The sequence below is a fragment of the Bos grunniens genome, chromosome 23 (assembly GCF_055505025.1).
Source record: "Bos grunniens cultivar Pamir isolate PY7600 chromosome 23, Bosgru_T2T1.0, whole genome shotgun sequence".
Taxonomy (NCBI): Eukaryota; Metazoa; Chordata; class Mammalia; order Artiodactyla; family Bovidae; genus Bos; species Bos grunniens.
The window spans coordinates 6,349,389-6,374,001 of NC_141187.1; the positions used below are offsets into that span (position 1 = coordinate 6,349,389).

The window sequence follows — 24,613 nt, forward strand, 5'->3', positions numbered from 1 at the left end:
TCCCTGGGCCCACTGGCATTCTGTAGAAGTGTCCACCATTATTACACATTATGTGCAGGCAAGGTTGTCCTCCAAATGTGTAGTTTGGGAAAGTCATCCATTGGTGTCAATGACATTGTAATTTCAAAGCTGGAATAACATTGAATCTCTTCCATATTAACAAACTAAATTTTGTTCACGTATAATCACATTCAGTTTTTATATTACGCTACTCCCCAGCACAGTAAAGCTCACGGCCATTCACCCCTTCCTTCCACAAGCCATTTTCAAACCTGCTAGAATATCTTTCTTGATTCTCTCAGAAAGACCCTTTATGTGAAATTATAATATGTAGGAATTCAGTTGGGCAGATGAAAGTGAAAGTTGCTTAGTCGTGTCCAACTCTCTGCGACCCCATGGACTGTAGATTCTCCAGGCCAGAATTCTGGAGTGGGTAACCATTCCCTTCTCCAGGGGATCTTCCCAACCCAGGGATCAAACCTAGGTCTCCCGCATTGCAGGTGAATTCTTTACCAGCTGAGCCACAAAGGAAGCCCAAGAATACTGGAGTGGTAGGTAGCCTATCCCTTCTCGAGCAGATCTTCCCAACCCAGAAACTGAACCAGTGTCTGCTCATTGCAGCCGGATTCTTTACCAACTGAGCTATCAGGGAAGCCCAGTTGGGCAGATACTTGGGAGTTATGTTTAGAGCCTCCAACTTCTTCTACACAGAGGTGCTCAGTAATAAGACATAGCAGTCACTCTTTGCATCTATATATTTATTTGGTTAAAAAAAAAAGGCAGAGATTTATAAAGAACTAAGTTGCTTAATAGGAATTAATTTTACCTTGTAATATGTCATTATTCCAATAAAGGTTCCTCAAACAATACTCAATTCCTTAGGTCTAAATAAATATATATATTAAAAACAAAGAGAGGAGGTATCTTTCCTCCTCCCTATTGTCTGCCTGTTAAGGAATATTTGGAATGAGAATCATATTTTTTTTTAATTTAATTACCTTGATATTCTTGTAATGTGAGAACGAGGTGAATGGTCAACTCCTCTCCTATTATTGCCTGTCACTTGGTCTTCTCCTGGAAGCGAGGGGATGAAGTACCTAATGCAAAGGAAACATGGTTGTCTCTTTGGATCTGGATACTGTCTCTGTGAATCAGAGGGTAAAATGGTGAAATCTGTCCCAGGAAACAAATAGGGTACAGTAACGATCTAGAGGGGCTTCCCAGTGGCACCAGTGGTAAAGAACCTGCCTGCCAGAGCAGGAGACGTGAGAGGCAGGTTCCGTCCCTCGGTAAGGAAGATCCCCGGAGAAGGGGATGGCTGCCCACTCCAGTGTTCCTGCCTGGAGAATCCCATGGACAGAGCAGCCTGGTGGGCTAGTCCTTAGGGTCACAAAGAGTCGGACACGACTGAAGTGACTTAGCAGCAGCAGCAGCGGCATGAAGGCTAAATGGTGAAAATGCAACATGACTTTGTTGTTGTCCTGCTTTGCACTAGACGATGAACTAAATACAGAAGAATCTGAAAGACTATGCTTGGAGAACAGCAAGAAAAAGATCATCTTATATTTAGCATTTACTTGGCTCTGAGGAATGTTGAGTAGACTTAGCATTATGCAGGGTTCACCCTAGGAGATTAAGAACAGTTGAATCATCTGACGCAAAGTGAATTTATGTATTTGAGAAGAACTTCCATCAGCCCTGGTTTACACAGCCTTAAGTTAAAGTTCTGTGCCTTGTTTTCTAGAAACATCATTTGTAGAAATGAAATGTGTCTTTAAATGTCTCTGTGACCCTCAAAGCACCTAAAAGAGTGTCCATAAACTGCTATTGTTCTTTATTTATATAATGTTATTTTTGTCAGTATGTAGGACTTTTTCAGGGATACTGGTGTTATTCTGGACAATGAGCTGTATTAGAGGTTTTCAAATCTACAGTCCTTTGTAGAATCATGTCAAGGTGAACCAATAGCAAGTGCTGAGAATGGAATTAATAAGAGTTTTATTGATTCAAGGTGCTTTGCACCAGCTGTCAGACACAGACCAGAGTCCTTAGCTATTCTTCACTCTGAATTCATAAAGAATAGCATCCCCATAGGACAATTTTAATTGGAAGCATATTTTTCCTCCATAAGGCAAACTCAGGGTCACAACAGGTAACCTGAAAGATTGTTCCACCATATGGTATTCCCAGAAAATATATTCCCCCAAATATCATGATACACAAGGGGCGAAGATTACATAAGTCTTAAGATAAACTTCCCATCAAGTCAGTTTACCATAAACTGAATGGCTGGGTTACAAATGAAGGCAAGGTGCAATTTAGACTCTGGTATATATTAGGAAAATGAAAATTATGATATCCACCTGTTTGAGTGCCTGTTTCTTTTATGCTAAGCTTCATAGTATGTATGCTTCAAGATATTCAAGGATGGACATAATGTATGGTCATATATTCTGGAAACCAGAAAAGGTAAGGTTTTTTATTATAGTAAACTTAAATTTATAGTCCTATTTATTTTCTAAGACTTTAAAAGAAGTCTATTAGTAACACAATTTTAGTTCTCATAAGAAGTAGAAGAAATTTTAACAGAAGACGTTTTTCTACATTAATGTTTATTTGTAAGTACATGTGAAGTCATTTTTGAATGTTGATGTGTAATCTATTAAGTACTAAATATACTTCTTTTTAAATTTCATGAGGAAATTTGTTTAAATTTTAAGCCTTCAAAAATAGTCAGATTCAAGATATAGGTTTTTAATTCTGATAAAAAATATTTCCAAATCCCCCCTATATAATTGCCTGGGCATGAACAGATATCATCAAGACTCCAAATGCCTACATTCTATTATATACTATGACTTAATTATAAAGATCTTAGTTTGGGAAGCTGATAACAAAGTACCATAGACTAAGTGTTGTATAAGGAACAGAAATTTATTTCTCACAGGTCTGGAGGCTGAAAGTGTTAGATGTGAGTGCTGGTGCATTTGGATTCTGGTGAGAGCCGCCAGGCTTCTTGCCTGTCCTCCCATTGTTCAGTTGCCAAGTTGTGTCCCACTGTCTGAGAACTGCATGAACTGCATCACTCCAGGCTTCCCTGTCCTTCACCATCTCCCTGAATCTGTTCAAATTCATGTCCATTGAGTCAGTGATGTCATCTAACCATAATCCTCTGTCCCCTTCTCCTCTTGCCCTCAATCTTCCCCAGCATCAGAGTCTTTTCCAGTGAATCAGTTCTTCATATCAGGTGGCCAGAGTATTGGAGCTTCAGCTTCAGCATCAGTCCTTCCAAGGAATATTCATGGTTGATATCCTTTAGGATGGACTGGTTTGATCTCCTTGCAGTCCAAGGGAATCTCAAGAGTCTTCTCCAACACAAAAGTCCTAGCTAGGGATCCCTCGGGTCTCTTTTATAAGGATACTAACCACACATAGGAGAAGGTGATACCACCCCACTCCAGTACTCTTGCCTGGAAAATCCCATGGATGGAGGACCCTGGTAGGCTGCAGTCCATGGGGTCGCTAAGAGTCAGGCATGACTGAGCGACTTCACTTTCACTTTTCACTTTCACGCATTGGAGAAGGAAATGGCAACCCACTCCAGTGTTCTTGCCTGGAGAATCCCAGGGATGGGGGAGCCTGGAGGGCTGCCATCTATGGGGTCACACAGAGTCAGAGACGACTGAAGCGACTTAGCAGCAGCAACCACACATAAGGAGTCTACTCTTGTGACCCATACTACCTCCCAAAGGCACTCCCCCAAATACCACCACATTGGGGGTTCGGGTTCCAGCATATGCCTCCTGGGGAGATACAGCCAGTCAGTTGATAGTAAAGTTGAAGTAAATACATCTGCATGTTGTTTTCCTGCTGAACTGAGGATACTATATAAAGAGATATAAAGGGATATGCTGCCAAAATGTTTTAATGCTGCCGTGACTGATGTTCATTATTATTTAGTCTAAATCACCCCACTTGACTTTCAGCCCTTGGCTGTCACATCCAAGTCCACTGCAAGAACTGGTGTAAAATACTCTCAATATTTCTTGAATTAATAATGCCTTCATATACTCTCAAGAGGTCATAAGAAATCACAGTGGATACAAATGAACTTATTTACAAAACAGAATCACATACTTAGAGAATGAATTTATGGTTATTACCAGGGGGCAAGGGATAGTTAGAGTCTGCGATGGACATGTACACACTGCTGTATTTAAGATGGATGATCAACAAGCTCCTACTGTATAGCATGGGCTTCCCTGGTGGCTCCAACAGTAAAGACACTGCCTGCACTGAAGGAGACCAGGGTTTGATCCCTGGGTTGGGAAGATCCCCTGGAGAAGGGAATGGCAACCCATTCCTGTATTCTTGCCTGCAGAACTCCAAGAAGAGAGGCGCCTGGTGTGCTACAGTCGATGGGGTCGCAAAGAGTTGGACATAACTGAGCAACTAGCACTTTTTACTTTATAGCACAGGGAACTCTGCTCAAAGTTATGTGGAAGCCTGGATGGGAGAGGAGTTTGGAGGAGAATGGCTACATGTATATACATGATCAAGTCCCTTTGCTATCTATCTGAAAACATCACAACATTGTTAATCGGCTGTACTCCAATATAAAATAAAAATTTTTTAAAAGAAGAAATCATAGTGGAGAGTTACAATGGGAAAGCAAGAATAATTTTGTATGCAAAAAGAAATGGCTTCCAGAAAACCATAAGGCTACCCATTCAACAAACCAAGAAGGGTTTTAAGGTGTGAAAGCACAGTAGTTAGTTCTTTGTTCATTAGGAGGCCCATGATTTAATCTAATTATCATAGTGCTAGGTTTTATTCCATATATGAAAGATGACATCTCAAAAAATACAGAGATAATGAACAGGTTTCACCTTGATTCTCCCTTTGGTTTTCATACATATAACTTATCTTCGGGTACATAATTTTCATATTTTGAGAATCTGGTTGGACCATTTTCAGCTACCCCAGTTGACCCCTCATTTTATTGGTTTTCTGAACACCTATTGATAACTGCTCCCAGGCTGCAGGCTAATTAGCTACCAATGTCAGAAGACTGTTAGCTCATCTGCAACTACTTTGACCAGTTCGCTTTTGGTTCCCCAAAGTTGGAGGAAACTGTGTTACCATTAAATTGGATTTTCTTAACAGCAGGGTGATAATATTGATCAATTAGCTCCTTACAGGCTTTTTATGGGCTGTGGCTCAGTGGTAAAGAACCTGCTTGCAATGCAAGAGACCCAGGTTCAATGTCTGGGTCAGGAAGATCCCCTGGAGGAGGGCATGGCAACCTACTCCAGAACTCTAGCCTGGAGAATCCCATGGACAGAGGAGCCTGGCCAGCTACAGTCCATAAGGGTCGCATGAGAGTTGGACATAACTGAGCATGCGTGCACGCACATCCTAGATGGAGGTTTAAGATCCAACATGTACTTTGTCATAATCTCTAATTCACCTCTGGTAATAGTTCAGAGAAAAGTGGCTGTGTCAGCCTAAATCTCTCTGTGAAGTCAACAGAACAAATTCAGAGCTTCTTGACAGCTCATAGTAATGAGCTTTTAGTGTGAGCAAGAAATAAACCTTTGTCATTATAATCCACTGACATATCCTGATTACTTGTTACTATAGGATAACCCAGCCTATCCTGTTTGTGACACTTATTACATGGAGTAGGATTACAAATAAGATAGATAACGAGGCAAATTCAAATGTACACTAGAAAATAAAAATATAATAGGAGTCTGTACAGAGGGAAACTTTCTAATTGTTAGGTGCAAAGGAAACTCTGACTTTCTAGCAGCTGTATCAAAAAGACAAATATATTTAGATACTGGTTTCAGTGTCCGTTATATAAACATACATCAGTTCCTCAGTGGAATCAATTGATTTCTAGTCATTTCTAGTCAGAAATCTCAAATATGCTTCATGGATTTTAACAAAAAGGATTACATTTGATCAACAAATTAAATCCAGTATGGGGAAACTGCTGGGGTCTTCTCTGATGGACTTCTGACGAAGATAACTATAATGACCTATAAAATTATAGTGAAGCAGCTACAACCTCCAAAGCCCTAATCTGAATCGGTCTGCAAACACTGTCTCTCAAGTAGTTTTATATCCAGGGTTCTCTCTGCTTACCATGCACTCTTTGGTCTTCTGCCTGCAAAAGGGGAGATAATTCAGAAAACTGGGATGAGAGGGAAACAAGGCCAGTCTGTCAAATCCGCTGGCATTTGTTGTTGCTTTTTTTTTTTCTTTTCTCTTCTCATTTCTTCTCATCACCTCATTTCTTTTCCTCCCATTTCCCTTGTCCTGGTTTCCTCTCTAATAATTCTGGTTTTAGTTGAATTGTATATCTGTAACAGGAACATAGCGGAATATCTTAAGTCATCACTTTTTTTTTTTCATTTTCCTTGAATCGTGGTTCTCTACAGCTCCAAAGCCAAGCAACAAGTATCCATTACTCCTGTAAAAAACTGGGTAGAGCCTTAGAACAAAGGAGTCATTGTTCAGCTGGAGCTTAAAGTCTAGCCTTTTCAAGCACTTTAAGGAATAATGACATTGAAAGCCAGAGTTTGTGAAGAGAGTAGTGTTTTCTAAATGTTACAAATGTCCTTGTGTTATCATGATCTAATTCTGGCAGATCTGAGTCATAAAGCTGCATTAAAAGTTATAGTGGAAAAGAAATGGAGGCTATGGGGGGAGAAAAGTCTACTTTAGATGGTGACCTTGGAGAGATGGAGGGAAGAAAAAGGTAGCGACAGGAGTTTCAGTTTTGGCATCTTGTCCTGTCTGCTTCTTGACCACTCCCCTCCCCCCGCTCAGTCACCACGCCACAGCATCTATAATGGATTTCCCTGGGGGTTTGGGACCAGGACAAAAATGAGGAACAGTACTTACACCCATATAAGTTTGGGGGAAATCCCAGTATAAGAGGCCTCACTTCTTTCCTGTCAACAAAGCTGTGCATTAATCATATTACCAAAATGTTATGCCACTGTAACTCCCGCGGGACAGGAGCTATGACTGAATGAGGGATTTGATGTTCCCTTCAACAAAACAGCACATAATACAGCCGTGTGCAGAGAGAGTGGCTGGCCCTTTGGCTCTCCAGAGGAAGGCTGGGGTGTGGAGATCCTCTCTAGGGAGCGAGACGAGGCCCAGCTTTAGAGGAAGAAAACCACCATATATGGGAGCCTCTAAAACTGGAAGCCTTGACAAGGAACCAGGGTGCCCGAAGTAGCAGTGTGGACCGGTCATCCTTGCAGACTCCGCAAAGTACCAGAGACCAGACAGAACAGCGCCTCACAGCGGAGACCAGAGAAAGCACCGAAGGCAGCACTTAACATGCCTCAGAGTGCTCTCCATTCATAAATTTACCCTCCTGGGAAGGAAGAGGAGAGAGACAGGTGAGATGTCCTCCAATTGGGAATTCAAAGTTAAAATATCAATTTGTTTTCCAAGAGGACCAAGTTCATCTGAATAAGTATTTCAGTTTCTTTCTTGGAAAGATGTTTCCCATCCTGGGAGGGAACAGAAGCTTCTGAAAGCTTCTGAAAGCAGACCAGACAAATATAAATATCCATTACTTTTACATACATGTTTCCTGATATTAGAGAAGCCCTGATATGTATTAAAAGATGTTTACTCCTTGGAAGGAAACTTATGACCAACCTAGTCATCATATTAAAAAGAAGAGACATTACTTTGTCAACAAAGGTCATCTAGTCAAGGCTATGGTTTTTCCAGTAGTCATGTATGGATGTGAGAGTTGGACTATAAAGAAAGCCGAGCGCCAAAGAATTGATGCTTTTGAACTGTGATGTTGGAGAAGACTCTTGAGAGTCCCTTGGACTGCAAGGAGATCCAACCAGTCCAGTCTGAAGGAGATCAGTTCTGGGTGTTCATCGGAAGGACTGATGCTGAAGCTGAAACTCCAATACTTTGGTCACCTGATGTGAATAACTGACTCATTTGCAAAGACCCTGATGCTGGGAAAGATTGAGGGCAGGAGGAGAAGGGGATGACAGAGGATGAGATGGTTGGATGGCATCACTGACTCAATGGGCATGGGTTTGGGTGAACTCCGGGAGTTGGTGATGGACAGGGAGGCCTGGCGTACTGCAGTTCATGGGGTTGCAAAGAGTCGGACATGACTGAGCGACTGAACTGATATGTATCAGGTATGTATCAAGTGTGTATCAGGGCTTCCCTGATAGCTCAGTTGGTAAAGAATTTGCCTGCAATGCAGGAGACCCTTGTTCGATTCCTGGGTTGGGGAGATCTGCCAGAGAAGGGATAGGCTACTCACCCCACTCCAGTATTCTTGGGCTTCCCTTGTGGCTCAGCTGGTAACGAATCTGCCTGCAATGAGGATAGACCTGGGTTCGATCCCTGGGTTAGGAAATTCCTCTGGAGATGGGAACAGCTACCCCCTCCAGTATTCTGGCCTGGAGAATTCCAAGGGGTGGCAAAGAGTCGGACATGACTGAGTGACTTTCACTTTACATACGTGTTACATATATGTTGTAAGGCAACAATATAACGCTTGGATCCTTTGCCGTTTTGTAAGTTGTTTAGATTACAACTGTTTCATATGCTCCTATGTGAAGTCAGTTATCAATTAAAAGATTAGAGCTGCCACTATCATGAATTTAGAGTCTTAATAATAAAGAATATCCCCAAGCAACATACTCAGGGCAACAGAAGACAAAAATGTTCTCTTATACAACAGTATCCTTACAGATAAAGGGGACTATTTGTTTTCTTCCACCCCTAAAATATTATTTAAAATTTTTTATTCTTTGTATATATTTGCCTCCCTGTCACTCAAGGAAGGTGGATAAGCTGATATGCAAGGGGTAAAAGACAGCTTCTCCAAGTGCTGCCTGTGTAAACAAGGATTACATGCATTATATCAGACACACACACTAATGATGCTCTCACGGCTTAATGCTTAGTCCATAGATTTGGTAGACCCATAACCAGTTTCCAGATATTCTTACTAATTTTCTGAATATTTATATAAAAATATAAATTATTTGCCAGGAGTTCTCTCTACTTTCCCTTCTTTCATACTGAATGATTCAAAGATTCAAACCTGTGGAATCTATGTTTGGATATGATTGGAAATCAAGATTAATTACTTTCCCCTAGCTTTATTGAGGTATAACTGACATAAAACATTGGGTAAATTTAGGAGGTTTGATGATGATTATGATTCGATACAATTATATACTGAGAAATGGTTGCCACAGCATGGTTAGTTAGCACTTTTGTTACCTCAGATAATTAACATTTCTTTTCATCTACTCTCCTATGAAGTTCCAAGTATAAAATATAATGTTGTTAACTATGTGCCCAGAATATATTAATCTCATAACTAGAACTGTGTCCCTTTGACCAGCATCTCTTCATTTCCTCCAGACTCTAGCCCCTGGAAACCACCACTCTATTCTCTGTTTCAGTGAGTTCAGCTGTTTTTCAGATTCCACATAACTGTGAGAACATACAGAGTTTTTCTTTGTCTGATGTTTCAGTTAGCAGAATGACCTCAAGTTCCATCCATGTTGTTGCAAATGACATGATTCCCCTTTTCTTATGGCTTAATAATATTCCTGCGTGTGCGTATCTTCTTTGTCCACCATCCATAGGTGGGCACTAGGCCTACTTCCATGTCTTGGCTACTGTGGGTAATGCTGTAATCAACATGGGGGTACAGATATATTTTCAAGATGCTGGTTTCATATCCTTTGGGTATACACTCAGAAATGGAATTCCTGGGTCATATGATAGTTCTATTTTTTTTGTTGTTTTTGAGGAACCACTGTTTTCCATAGTGGCTCAATTTGTATTCCCACCAATGGTGCACAACGATTCCCATTTTTCCATATCCTCCCCAACACTCATTTCTTGTCTTTTTGATTATGGCCATTCTAACAGGTGTGAGGGGATATCACGTTATGAGATAAGCAATGCATTTATTTTACTTTGTAAGTTATTTCATTTGAAGTGCATACATGACTAAAAGAATGGATCTAAGTGTTTTTATGGGCAGTGCCTATTTCTTAGGCCTTTCACGGTATTCTGCGGCTGATTTCTCCTTCCTAAACTTGTTCCTAGCCTTTATAAGACTTTAAAAATTAGAGGGAAAAAAAGACAGCAGGAGAGGAGGAAGAAAAGATGGACAAGGATTAATAACTGTGATGAAGGAAATTTACAGTATTTGTAAGACAAGCAGATGAATGCATAAAATGATATTTCCTTGTCTTTATTATCTAGTTGTTTGCTTTAAATAAGAACTACCATCATGGGTGGAATATACCTTATCATTCTTACAATGAACTATCCTGTGCATTTCAATATTTCTGCCTACAGTGCTGAGCTCTGCTCACTCCTTATTCTCACTCCCCTCTTCTGTACCCCCTCCACATTCTATCAATGTTCAGAACAAACATGGAAATGCTAAAGAAACCTTTATGTGTCCATCAACCATTTTGCTCTTCCACACCCCTCAAAACTGATCTTCAAATAGAGGAAGATCTCTACTATTGAGATATTAGGGCATTAACAAATTCTGTTTTCCTATTACATATCTTTAAATTCTACTCTTTTAGTCTAATGCTTATTATTTGCACACTAATTTTGATGACATGATCTGAAAAGGATAGGTATCTCTGAAGCTTGTTCCTAACAAACATCTACTCTTTTTGAATTTCCTCTTTCTGGAAATTTTGTTTCCCAGCATTTTCTTCATAGGTTGTATCTCACCTTTACCTTTTAAGCATGATCCTTCGGTCCCGATGGTGCACGTGTTTGGCATCAGGGACCTCTGATATTTTATTTTATTAATATTTGGGAACATGATATTAGTATCTGGGAGACATTTATTTAACCAGTCTAGTGCTGTGGAAGCAGAAGCTCCCAATACATAGATGAGTCCTCTGATGAGCACCTCCCAGGAGAAACACAGGCGGTCACGTTTCCCTAATCACTCACTGGATTCTTCATTTTCAGAAGCACAGCCTTCAGAAATTTCCTCTGCCAGTGAATGGATGATCTCTACCTTTCTGGAAAAAGTTTTACTGGAGATGAAAAGTTCTTGCCTACACAAAAAAACCAATATTGTTTTCTATCATATGAAATGTGTCCATTAATAAATAGAAAAAAAATTCTGAATTGATAGAACTTGAACCCTTTGACACACTGAGAAACACTATTTTAAGTTTGTGCTCTTTAGTTCCAAAGAGCCTCGTAAAATATAGAATTTAAGCCTAGACTGATACGGTTTATTTTTTTTGATGTCTTGACAGGCATCATTTATTTATAAAGAAGGTAGTTGGAGGTTCACGAGGGACGGGATATAAGTGTACTTGTGGCTTATCCCCATTGTTATATGGCAGACCCAACACAACATTGCAAAGCAATTATCTTCCAATTAAAAACAAATAAAAATGAAACTGTTGGCTTCCTACCCAAGCTTCCTATCCTCTTCATCCTTGCTAAATATAACTCTGATTTTACATGGGAATTCATCCTTTCCTTGGATGATTTGGCGTCAGTTCTTATTAGACTAAGTCAATTCTGGCAATTTAAATTCCTGTATGTCCATGTAAGTTTCCCCCTCAATCAGTCTCTCCCATCAGGAAGCTTCCATAAGACTCTTATGCTTATCCATCAGTGGGCAGACAGAACGAAAACCACAATCACAGAAAACTAACCAATCTGATCACATAGACCACAGCCTTGTCTAACTCAATAAAACTATGAGCCATGACAAGTAGGGCTACCCAAGACAGATGGGTCATGGTGGAGAATTCTGACAAAACGTGGCCCACTGGAGAAGGGAATGGCAAACCACCTCAGTATTCTTGCCTTGAGAACCCCATGAACAGTGTGAGAAGGCAAAAAGATATCACAATGAAAGATGAACTCCCCAGGTCAGTAGGTGCCCAATATGCTACTGGAGATCAGTGGGTAAATAACTCCAGAAAGAATGAAGAGATAGAGCCAAAGGAAAAACAACGCCCAGTGGTGGATGTGACCAGTGATGGAAGTAAAGTCCGATGCTGTAAAGAGCAATATTGCATAGGAACCTGGAATGTTAGGTCCATGAATCAAGGCAAATTGGAAGTGGTCAAACAGGAGATGGCAAGAGTGAACATCAACATTCTAGGAATCAGTGAACTAAAATGGACTGGAATGGGTGAATTTAACTCAGATGACCATTATATCTACTACTGTAGGCAAGAATCCCTTAGAAGAAATGGAGTAGCCATCATAGTCAACAAAAGAGTCCAAAATGCAGTACTTGGGTGCAATCTCAAAAACGACAGAATGATCTCTGTTTTTTTTCCGAGGCAAACCATTCAATATCACAGTAATCCAAGTCTATGCCCCGACCAGTAATGCTGAAGAGGCTAAAGTTGAATAGTTCTATGAAGACCTACAAGACCTTCTAGAACTAACACCCAAAAAAAGATGTCCTTTTCATTATAGGGGACTGGAATGCAAAAGTAGGAAGTCAAGAGATACCTTGAGTAAAAGGCAAATTTGGCCTTGGAGTACAAAATGAAGCATGTCAAAGACTAACAGAGTTTTTCCAAGAGAACACGCTGGTCATAATAAACACCCTCTTCCAACAACACAAGAGATGACTCTACACATGGATATCACCAGATGGTCAATACCAAAATCATATTGATTACATTCTTTGCAGCCAAAGATGGAGAAGCTCTATACAGTCAGCAAAAACAAGACAGGGAGCTGACTGTGGCTCAGACAATGAACTCTTTTTTTGCCAAATTCAGAATTAAATTGAAGAAAGAAGGGAGAACCACTACACCATTCAGATATGACCTAAATCAAATCTCTTACGATTATACAGTGGAAGTGACAAATAGATTCAAGGGATTAGATCTGATAAACAGTGCCTAAAGAACTATGGACAGAGGTTTGTGAAATTGTACAAGAAGCAGTGATCAAGACCATCTGCAAGAAAAAGAAATGCAAAAAGGCAAAATGGTTGTCTGAGAAGGCCTTGCAAACAACTATGAAAATAAGTGAAAGGTAACAGTAAAAAGGAAAGATATACCCATTTGAACACAGAGTTCCAAAGAATAGCAAGGAGATATAAGAAAGCCTTCCCCAGTGATCAACGCAAAGAAATAGAGGAAAAAAATAGAGATTTCTTCACGAAAATTAGAGATACCAAGGAAACATGTCATGCAAAGATGGCAACAATAAAGGGCAGAAATGGTATGGATCTAATAGAAGCAGAAGATATTAAGAAGAGGTGGCAAGAATACACAGAACTATACAAAAAAGATCTTCATGACCACATAACCGTGATAGTATGATAGCTCACCTAGAGTCAGATATCCGAGACTGTGAAGTCAAGTGCACCATAGGAACAAAGCTAGTGGAGGTGATGGAATTCCAGTTGAGCTATTTCAAATCCTAAAAGATGATGCTGTGAAAGTGCCTCATTCAATATGCCAGCAAATTTGGAAAACTCAGCAGTGGCCACAGGACTGGAAAAAGTCAGTTTTCATTCCAGTCCCAAAGAAAGTAAATGCCAAAGAATGTTCAAACTACCACACAATAGCACTTATCTCACACACTAGTCAAGTAATGCCCAAAATTCTCCAAGCCCGGTCTTAACAGTATGTGAATCGTGAAATTCCAGATGTTCAAGATGGATTTAGAAAAGGCAGAGGAACCAGAGATCAAATTGCCAACATCCATGGGATCATCAAAAAAGCAAGAGAGTTCCAGAAAAACATCTACTTCTGCTCTGTTGACTACACCAAAGCCTTTGGCTGTGTGGATCACAATAAACTGTGTAATATTCTTAAAGAGATGGGAATACCAGATACCTGACCTGCCTCCTGAGAAACCTGTATGCAGATCAAGAAGCAACAGTTACAACTGGACATGGAAGAACAGACTGGTTCCAAATCGGGAAAGGAGTAAGACAAGGCTGTGTATCGTCACCTTGCTTATTTAACTTATATGCAGAGTACACAATGCGAAATACCAGGCTAGATGAAGCACAAGCTGGAATCAAGATTGCTGAGAGAAATATCAATAACTTTAGATATACAGATGACACCACCCTTGGCAGAAAGTAAAGAAGAACTAAAGAGCCTTGTGATGAAAGTCAAAGGAGATAGTGAAAAGGTTGACTTAAAACTCAACCATCAGAAAACTAAGATCATGGCATCCGGTCCTATCACTACATGCCAAATAGATGGGGAAACAATGGAAACACTGAAAGATTTTAATTTTTTTTGGCTCCCAATTCACTGCATATGGTGACTGCAGCTATGAAATTAAAAGATGCTTGCTCCTTGGAAGAAAAGCTATGACCAACCCAGACAGCATATTAAAAAGCAGAGACATTGCTTTGCCAACAAAGGTCCATTTAGTCAAAGCTATGATTTTTTCCCACTAGTCATGTATGGATGTGAGAGTTGGACTATAAAGAAAGTTGAACACGAAAGAACTGATGCTTTTGAACTGTGTTGTTGGAGAAGACTCTTGAGAGTCCCTTGGACTGCAAGGAGATCAAACCAGTTAATCCTAAAGGAAATCAATCCTGAATATTCATTGGAATGACTGATGCTGAAGCTGAAACTCCAATACTTTGGTCACCTGATGGGAAGAAGTGACTCATTTGAAAAGACCCTGATGTTGGGAGAGATTGAAGGTGGGAGGAGAAGGGGACGACAGAGGATAAGATGGTTAGATGGCATCACTGACTCAATGGACATGAGTTTGAGTAAACTCAGGGAGTTGGTGATGGACAGGGAGGCTTGGTGTGCTGCAGTCCATGGGATTGCAGAGTCAGACACTACTGAGAGACTGAACTGAACTGATGTCCATATCTTCTTATGAAGCTTGATTTGTGCCAGTCATTCATTGACTATGAAAATAGTGGAAAAGAAAAATTTGAATCCCAGAAGTTGTCACTAAATGGTGAAATCAACTGATGCTTGAGATGTTCTATTTGCTTAAGGCATTTTATTACAGGTGTCTGTGTGTGTTAAGTCACTCCAGTCATGTCAGACTCTTTGTGACCATATGGACCACAGCCTGCCAGGCTCTTCTGTCCATGGGATTTATTACAGGTAAAAGCATCTAATTACTAGACAAGTAATGTAAATTGATAAATGCAGTACTTCAGAGAAGATTGTTTGAAACAGCTATTTCCTGGTTGTTGATGTGCAAAAATGGCATAATGACAGCTGGGATGAGAGACTGGCAGTTGAGCTTAGGATTTAAGATGAAAGATTCTGAAATCTGCTCTATCGGTGTTCAATTGCTAATTTTTTTGTTGACCACTGTGAGACTACAAGAAATTGCTTAATCTTTTTAACCCTCAGTTATTATTTCACACTCTATCCCCCACTCTTCTCTATTCAACACAAATATATTTCTAAAAACAACTTGATTTGTTCCCTCTGTTTTCTAGAGAACAGTCTGTTTCTCAGGCTTTAGCAAGCCTGCATTAAATGGCAGTGACTGGGAGATGGAAAGTACTATTTACCTTCTCTTATGTAACTAAGAGAGTGAACAGCCTCTGGAATATGGAGAGCTCTTTGAAGGAGTTTTGTGACTCACTGAATATTATTCTTCCCTGTTTGAAAAGATAAAGGCTGGCTTTTCTAGCTAAAAACCAGCTAAACACAGCCAAATGTTAATTTCAGATTTAATTGAATGTAGACAATTTGACAGAGAAGGCAATGGCATCCCACTCCAGTACTCTTGCTTGGAAAATCCCATGGACAGAGGAGCCTGGTAGGCTACAGTCCATGGGGTCACACAGAGTCAGACATGACTGAGCGACTTCACTTTCACTTTTCACTTTCATGCATTGGAGAAGGAAATGGCAACCCACTCCAGAGTTCTTGCCTGGAGAATCCCAGGGACAGGGGAGCCTGGTGGGCTTCCGTCTATGGGATCGCACAGAGTTGGACACGACTGAAGCGACTTAGCAGCAGCAGCAGCAGCAAGCAGACAATTTGACCTGAAGCATAGTGAACAGCAATAGATATGCTACCAAGCAGGTAGAAAATGTTTGACTTTTAATTGTAAATGTATCACTAAATATATGTCCCTGTTGTTGAATATTTGAACCTCTGTGTCACTACAGATAAAACAAGCTTATGTTTTTTCTTAGCAATGAGTAACAATGTGATTGTAGACAGTTGAATAGCATATATGTATCAAAAACTTAACAAACATCTTTTCCACAATTTTCTGTTCATAATTATATTCAGATGTCAAGTCAGGCCTAAAATAGCAATATAGTAACACTACAGAAATTAACAATTATCATGTTACTTTATATTGCAGAAGCTCAGTAAAAATTAGCATAGAAAAAATTAAATTTACAAATGAAATATATCATTGAAATGCACATTGATTTTTTTCAGTGAGTGTGGTTGCTTTATATCTTTTTCAACATGACACAAAGACATCAAGTTAAAAAGTTCAAAAATATTCAAATTAAAAAATCCAAAAATATAACTTCTGATTTTTACAACAAATCATCCAATCACGCATACTTAGAAACTTAAAGTCAATGCTAATGATTTGGTTGATGATTTGGAAATGAATATGCAAATAACAAATATATGGAATTTTTTGTTAGCATTTTTCCTTTTGGCAAGTTAATAGGCATTTATAAAATTGATCAGAAAAAAACCTGTAACTATAAAGTGTTACATTATGATACACAACCAATTACTCTTATATGGACTCAAATTTACTATTAAACAAATCATGCAGACTGTAATTTAGAATAACAATTTTTTGTTGGCTTCAAGGATAATTCTTTAATTCTATGCTAGTGTCACAATAGATATGACTGTAAATTTATACTTGAATATTTTCTTAAGAAAAAATAAATCTAACATCATACCAATTATTATACCTACATGAACATATTTGATGATCCAGGATCATTAAATCCACCCTAACAATTTCTTTGATGATGGAAAGGATATTCTGTTGACTTGCTTTAACAAAAGTGATTGTTAATGATCCGCGACTCTTAATGAATCATGAGTGTGCCAGGTATTTGGGTTCATGAAGGATCTCTTGTTTTGATTCAATATTCTGAAGGTTCTATACAAAAACAAAAGTCAACAATATGCCATTTTAAGGATTTTACAAATGTGTCTGTGCTTATATTTTTGGTTCTGAAGAGGAAGATAATAAAATTTTTGAAAGTGAAGTTTTAAAAAAATAGAATATTCTAAGGTCTAAGTGTCATGCATTTAACTATGTTCTCCAAGAAATCATTTTCAAAAACAAAATAAAGAGTCTTTTTTCTCACATATTTAAATTTTTAGTTATTGGCTTCATTGCAAAATTCTTTGAAGATTTAGAGCTGTTTTGATTTCGTATAACACAAAACAAATGCAAAAACCTTAAATCTTTACTGAATACAAACAAGTGCTCACATGGATTAGATTTGCCCATCAGGTAAGTGGTAAGCAGCCCGCTTTCATGAAGAAAGCATTATTGATCTCCAGTGTGAGTTTCATAGGTACTGTGGTTACTGATGCTTCTGTTTCATTTTATTCCTTCTTTCCATGATGGCTTTTACTTTTCTCTTTTTTTAACACTGGGTCCGGATCTTTCAGATCCATGTAAGGATCAATTTTAAATTGCATGGAAAGAAAGTTATAACTAAATATGATATAAAATAATGATATAACATAGTTATAATATTATAATATAATACACAATAAGCTCTATTATTAATAATATTAATCATATAGTATAATTATTATATTGTTAATCATACAAGTAATAATAGTATGAAATTTGTTTTTTAATACATATTACAGTCAACTCAAGATTTTTGCCTATAACACTCTCATTGTCATCCAGTGAAGGAACATGCCTTTCTATGCGGGTAAGAAAAGGGAAGTCAACAGCTGATATATAGGAAATTTTGAATAGTCATGGGCCTTATTTACCTGAAACACAAGAGTAATCTGTAAAAATCCCTGGGCCCAGGTGGCAGATGTGAACTTTATACTTTAAGTGCATGGCTAAAAAGTAAAGATTGAGGACCTACAAGGATTTTGCTAAGCTGGAAAGCTTTTTATGCTTCTCTCCATCAGTCATCTGTGATGGAATATCTAGGCAAGCCCAGTAACTGAACCATGCTTTCAAATATTCTAAACCAAACAAAGGAAAGTTTAATAAATTCCAAATGCTATTTTCCCCCCTTGAAATTGACTCTAATACTTTGGCCTTTAAACTGTATCTTGGAACTCCAAGAATATCTTTTCATACAAATACAACTTTTAAGGCCTTGAAGAAAAACAGTTTGGGATTGATATCGGTCAGCATCAAATGAAATGGTTAGAGGAGTTGGATCCAATAGGGAAATATGTTTAGCTGGGATTACATTTAAAAATAAGTAAGCTTGAGTGCCTGTAGATAGGGCACACACTGGTCACGTGCCCCACCCCTTGCTACTACCACACACCTCCCCATTCCGTCTTGCGCTTGGTCTCTCTGGTCATGGAATCCTTGGAGTCTGAGGAGCCGTAGGTGTGCCAGCATCATCAAGTTTACTGAATCTTGTTCTCTGAGAATCACGAGATAAACCTCTACTGCCTCTGCTGCCCTCAGGCTTAATTTTACTGATAAATATATTTTAGGTGCATGTATATAATGTATATATCATATACATATGTACACACACTTAATATATATTTTTTCATTAAAATTTATGATAGTCAAATTATACAAAAATATACATATTTTTATATATGAAGAATTCCATGGACTGCATAGTCCATGGGGTCACAAAGAGTTGGACACGACTGAGTGACTTTCACTTTCACTTCATACACATTGGTATCATTAATAAGCAAGTGAACATCATTGATATTTGAATATAAAATACTTATTATGGCTTATTAATTATTTTATTATTATTTTAATTAAAAATAAGCAACTGAATACCACTTTATATCTCTTTGTAAGTGTTAAATAAGTGGAAAATGTTTAAACCCTAGACATTTAGACATTACAATTGATATATCTTTAACCTAAGGTCTCACATTCACAGTGAAGGCAGCCAAGAAAGAGAAGATTTGGAAAAAGTAAATTAACTCAGGCAACAGGAATAAGTTCTTTTAAAAAGATGCCTGATGAGGCCTCATTTCATACCTCACTTAATAACTGTGTACAAAAATAAGAATAAAACTCAGCTTATAAGAAATTAAAGACTATATCTTCAGGTAAATATAAAGTGTGTGAAATAGGCAACAGGTCCATTATGTGAGCAGATTAATCCTGCAAGGGATCTGAGTAAGGAATGCAGCAAAGTTCAATTTGGATTTTGTAGGAAAACAGGGGAAAAGATTGAGAGCCATTTCACTGGAAGAACGATGCATATGTGTTTATAAAATGCAGCGTGAATCGTCAGTGTGATTACACTTCCCTTACATACGCAGACAGGGTAACGTTCTCATTGACCCCTCCCAGGATTCCCGTGTCTTAAGGGAGAAGCACTGCTCCCCGGCCCTGCTGAGCTCTGCCATTCCGACGTGTGGCCCCACAGGGCTGGTGCCCTTACAGCCTCCCTCTCTGAGCTGCATCCACTTACCTCAGTTTGACCATCAGCAGGAGAAGGATCCCACAGGTGGCCGTCACGCACACAACACCATAGATGACTTCGCCTAGAATAAAAGATGTTTTTAAAGTACTGGATTTTTAGAGAGAACGAACACTAAAGATATTTTAGAGGGTGGATTTTTATTATATGTGCTTCTGAAGCAAGCACCAGAGGATGGATTTTTAACTGACCATTGAAGGAGGGATGAAATCCACTGAGAGTTATCTCCTTTGCATGTTTTCCTTTTTGCAATGCAATGCCTTTCACCTTAGACAGGGTCGGATAATCTGAAAGAAAACAATGAAAATGAGGTGAAAGTATATCAAAGTCATGCATTATTTTTATCCCGTGGGTTGTAATTTGCTTTATAAGACAACAATTTATTTCAATAACATTATTTTAATATAATATTGGTATGATAGATTTGGGTAAAAGGGAGAACACTTTTATTCAATTTTAACAGCCTTTTTCACCTTTAATCAAATAACTGCATAATTGAAGTTGCTTTAAAAATATTACTAGAATAATGGTTACATTTTATAATACAATTCATTTTACCTTATACATAGACTAGGGAAAAAATACAATAATTTAAGGCTGAACGTTGGGATACTGAAAAACATTCCTTCATTACAAGAGTGATTGTTCGAGTGCACATTTCCCCAAGACCCACTGTATTTATGAATTTTTAGAGTACCCTCAGGAGAGTCCCTGAACCAGTCACTCTGCTCAACTCTCTACCTAGACACTTCAATATCTGGTTTTGCTCATTCCCCTATTCTGTCTCCCTTTTTGAACCACTTCATTTTATATTGGCTTTACATATGTTTGCCTTACTTAAAGGCTTTCCTGGTGGCTCAGATGGTAAAGAATCTGCCTGCAATGTGAGAGACTTGGGTTCGATCCCTGGGTTGGGAAGATCCTTTGGAGAAGGGCATAGCAACCCACTCCAGTGTTCTTGCCTGGAGAATCCCATGCAGAGGAACCTGGCAGACTACAGTCCATGGGGTCACAAAGAGTCAGGGGTCCTCTTGACCCGTCCGTAGCCCTCTTCTTCTTGTCCATTTTGTCCTAAATGTATTCCACCCTCACTTCACAACTCATAAGACAAGAAGGTGCAAGCTTTGGACATTTGGACTTAACTGAGCTCTGGTTTAGGGGATTTTGTTGATAACTTTGAAGTGAAATCACCCCTAGTTTTGATTCAAGTTGACACAAACATATATGTCAAACATACCAATAATTAATTTCTTTAATGATAATGGTTCAGGTGGATTTTAAGGCTTAAAAAGAAAGAAAGAAAGAAAAGAAAAACAACGGAAACGGAGGTAGAGCCTCCATTTGAGAGAGAGTTTGCTATCTTCTGTTACAGATGTTTCACACATTTTGAGACCTAGAAGTCTGAGTGGATAGATTTTTTTGCAGAAGTGAGTATATCAAGTAAACAGGGTACTGTATCCAATGACAACAGGCTCTGAGTGGGAGAGGAGAGAAGGCATGTTAACCAACAGTCCCATCTAGTCTTCACTCTGACCAGAACTGATGCTGTCAGGAGCCAGCTCCTTGGAGCCAAGGCGTGAGGTCCACCCTGAATACTTGGTAGAAATCACAGGAACCAGACTGTTTGAGAGCAGTAATAAAACGATCAGGGTGGGTGCAGGAGAAGCAGCCTAATATAAGAGCTATAAACGTACCTGAGAATTTTGTCACTGAACACTAATTCTCAAGGAGTTAAGACATGAGCACACAGTTCAGACATTAACTGTTAAGACATTTTTAGCTCAAGATTGTTTTAATCCCCAACTCACCTATCAGATTATCACATATTTATGGAAGTTTGACCTTCTTAGGAAGTGAAAAATCAACTTCTTCTGAATGTAAAAGCAATAGAAGTATAGCTTTTGATTTTTTTTCACTTTTGTGGTTATAAAATAATTCTGTTATTCACTAGAAACTCAGAATGGAAAAATTGAGCTATTTCAATTTTTTTTTAATAACAGTGGTGTTTTGGGGGAAGAATTAATTTCAATCAAGTTAAACATACAGATGTTTAGTGAACTAAGTGATCACAATTAAATTTTATATTTAAGTAAATTGGAATATTAAGCATACATTATTTTGCTTCTCTTTTAAATTCTATGGTGTTTTGTGACATTTTAGGTGATTCATTAAATGTAAATGTATGTAATGTGCATTGGCTGATTATTCCAATGATTCTATGGCTTTCCTTTATGAAATTCTACCCCTCAGTACATTTTGCCTAGTTAGGTATTACAATTCACCTTTATAGTAGAAAAAAGGTAGGATTTTGATTAATCAGGCTATCTTTTAGATATATAACAGCCTAAGGTAATTGTTAAACATTCACCTAGTAAGGCTTAGAAAGAATTGTCTCATTCACTAAATTTCACTCACATGGAACTCATTAACAAAGTTATAATAGATCAATGACAGAAATGCTAGCTAATGATCCCAGTGAAAATTTTAATGTGACTAGCAGTCACTCCACAATCTTAAATATTGTACCCTGGGAGAATACCAAATATCAGTTAGAAGAGATTAATGTTACAGAGGGTTTCTTGGCTACTGCAGCCCATTGGAGATTGTCCCCCACCTTTTATAAACAGTGAGGCTTACTGTGTTTTATAACCATGAAATTAAAGTCGGCAGAGTTAATAACCGACCTCAGTCCCACACCATCTGCTATATTTATAGATAAACATTGTCTGTGACTTGTTTATCTTAACTCCTCCCCTAGAGGAATTATATTATATTATGAACTATATTGTAAAATCCCTGTACATTTGATGGGAAATCAAGATTAATTTCAGCCTTACAGTAAGAACAAATTTAAATAGTATTCTCCCCAAATGAGCTACAGAGATGGGATCATTTCTGTCTTTTTTTTTCTTCCAAAAATCTTACATAGCAGTGGCTGAGAGCTGATGCAGACCAAACCTCTACTTTGTATAATTTATATGAAGTAGTAAATGCATTGTAAAAAATGTGGTGGATCAAACACAAAGTCATGATTTAAAAATAAATGTCAGAGTTCTTGAGACAAATTAACTTGAGTACAAACTACAGATTTGTCAACCTTCAATTAAAGCATAACCCAGAAGACTCTGATTGGGAGAAAAATTTGATGGAAGGAACATTTTCATAGAATAATTTTTAAAATATATTAATGTATCTGTCTTTCTTTAATAGAAGTACAGTTGATTTACAATGTTGTGGTGGTTTCAGGTGTACAGCAACATGATTCAGTTTTATATGTATATTTATATATTTCATGTTGATGTATGACAGAAGCTAACAGTATTGTGCTTATCCTTAATTAAAAGTTAATAAATTATATATATATATATATATACACACACACACACACACACATATATATGTATATATACATTATTTTTTGGAGAAGGAAATGGCAACCCACTCCAGTACTCTTGCCTGGAGAATCCCATGGACAAAGGAGACTTAGCACTATCTACATTATTTTTAGACTCTTTTCCATTATAGGTTATTACAAGATATTGAATATAGTTCCCTATGCTATACAGTAGGTCCTTGTTAGTTATTTCTTTTATATATAGTAGTGTATACATGTTAACCCCAAACTCTGGATTCATTCCTATTAATGAATCCCATGGCATAGTTAAAATTCTTTTGTCTTCTTTCTAAGTTTAAATAAACAGCACCAATACCATGACAACATCTTATTGAGAAGGAAAATTAAAGGATACTCTTGTGTATCCTTGGCCTGGTGTTATTTCTAATTTGGTCAATACTGTCTCACCTGAAGGTATATTAAATCCCAAATTAGAAATGAGTTTTTAATTGCTTCACTTAATGATCAGATGGAGAAGGCAATGGCAAGCCACTCCAGTACTCTTGCCTAGAAAATCCCATGGATGGAGGAGCCTGGTAGGCTGCATTCCATGGGGTCGCTACAAGTCGGTTGCGACTGAATGACTTCACTTTCACTTTTCACTTTCATGCAATGGAGAAGGAAATGGCAACCCACTCCAGTGTTCTTGCCTGGAGAATCCCAGGGACGGGGGAGCCTGGTGGGCTGCTGTCTATGGGGTCGCACAGAGTCAGACACGACTGAAGCGACTGAGCAGCAGCAGCAGCAGCAATGATCAGGATTGAGATTCCATACATCATGGACTCTTTGAATCCTCAGTGTATGAAATCCTCCTTCTAAAGTGGATTGAAGGGGCATTGCTGCTGGGAGAATGGAAAATATATCAGCAGTTACAAATCTGAAAAGCCTATACATTATTAATATGATAAATCAAGATTAAACACCTACCATAGATATAATACCATTGCTACTAAAATGTATGCCTTGAAACTAAACCAACTAAGTAATATGCTTCCCTTAAGCAGTTATAACAGGAATCAACAAGGCATATTATTTTATTTAATTCATAAACTTCAAAGAAAAGTATGTCTTAGGTTTATCTTCTCCTACTGTGGCTAAACTCATGGTAGTTGCCAGGGGCTGGGGTGACACAGAAACTTGGGTTATGTAGTCAATGGGTATAACATTTCAGTTATGCAAAATGAATGAGTCTAGGAATCTATTGTATACCATAGGGCCTATTGTTAACAATGCTTACATTTTTCCAGAAAGAGTAGATCCTAGGTTACCCGTCGCGGATCAGTCCCCTTCTTGGATCACAAAAGGGCTTGTGAAACTCAATGAAGCTATGAGTCATGCTGTGCAGGGCCACCCAAGACTGATGGGTCATAGTAGAGTGTTCTGACAAAACGTGATCCTCTGGAAGAGGGAACAAATCACCCCAGGATACTTGCCATGAGAACCTCATGAACTGTATAAAAGACCAAAAAGATGTGACGCCAAAAGATGAGTCCCCCAGGTCTGAAGGTGTCCAGCATGCTACTGGGGAAGAGTGGAGCAGAATTACCAATAGTCCC

At 38.4% G+C, this 24,613-nt stretch overlaps 1 protein-coding gene across 1 annotated transcript in view; it reads right to left on the minus strand.

Moving 5' to 3' along the window:
* Positions 1 to 16,452: 16,452 nt before the first annotated feature.
* GFRAL (GDNF family receptor alpha like) overlaps positions 16,453 to 24,613 on the minus strand; it is a 73,902-nt gene continuing 65,741 nt past the window's right edge. Inside the window, 4 exon segments of the mRNA XM_086370615.1 lie at positions 16,453 to 17,125; positions 17,127 to 17,148; positions 19,655 to 19,727; positions 19,855 to 19,950. Of these exon segments, the coding sequence (XP_086226741.1) occupies positions 17,075 to 17,125; positions 17,127 to 17,148; positions 19,655 to 19,727; positions 19,855 to 19,950 (242 nt within the window). The 3' untranslated portion in view covers positions 16,453 to 17,074.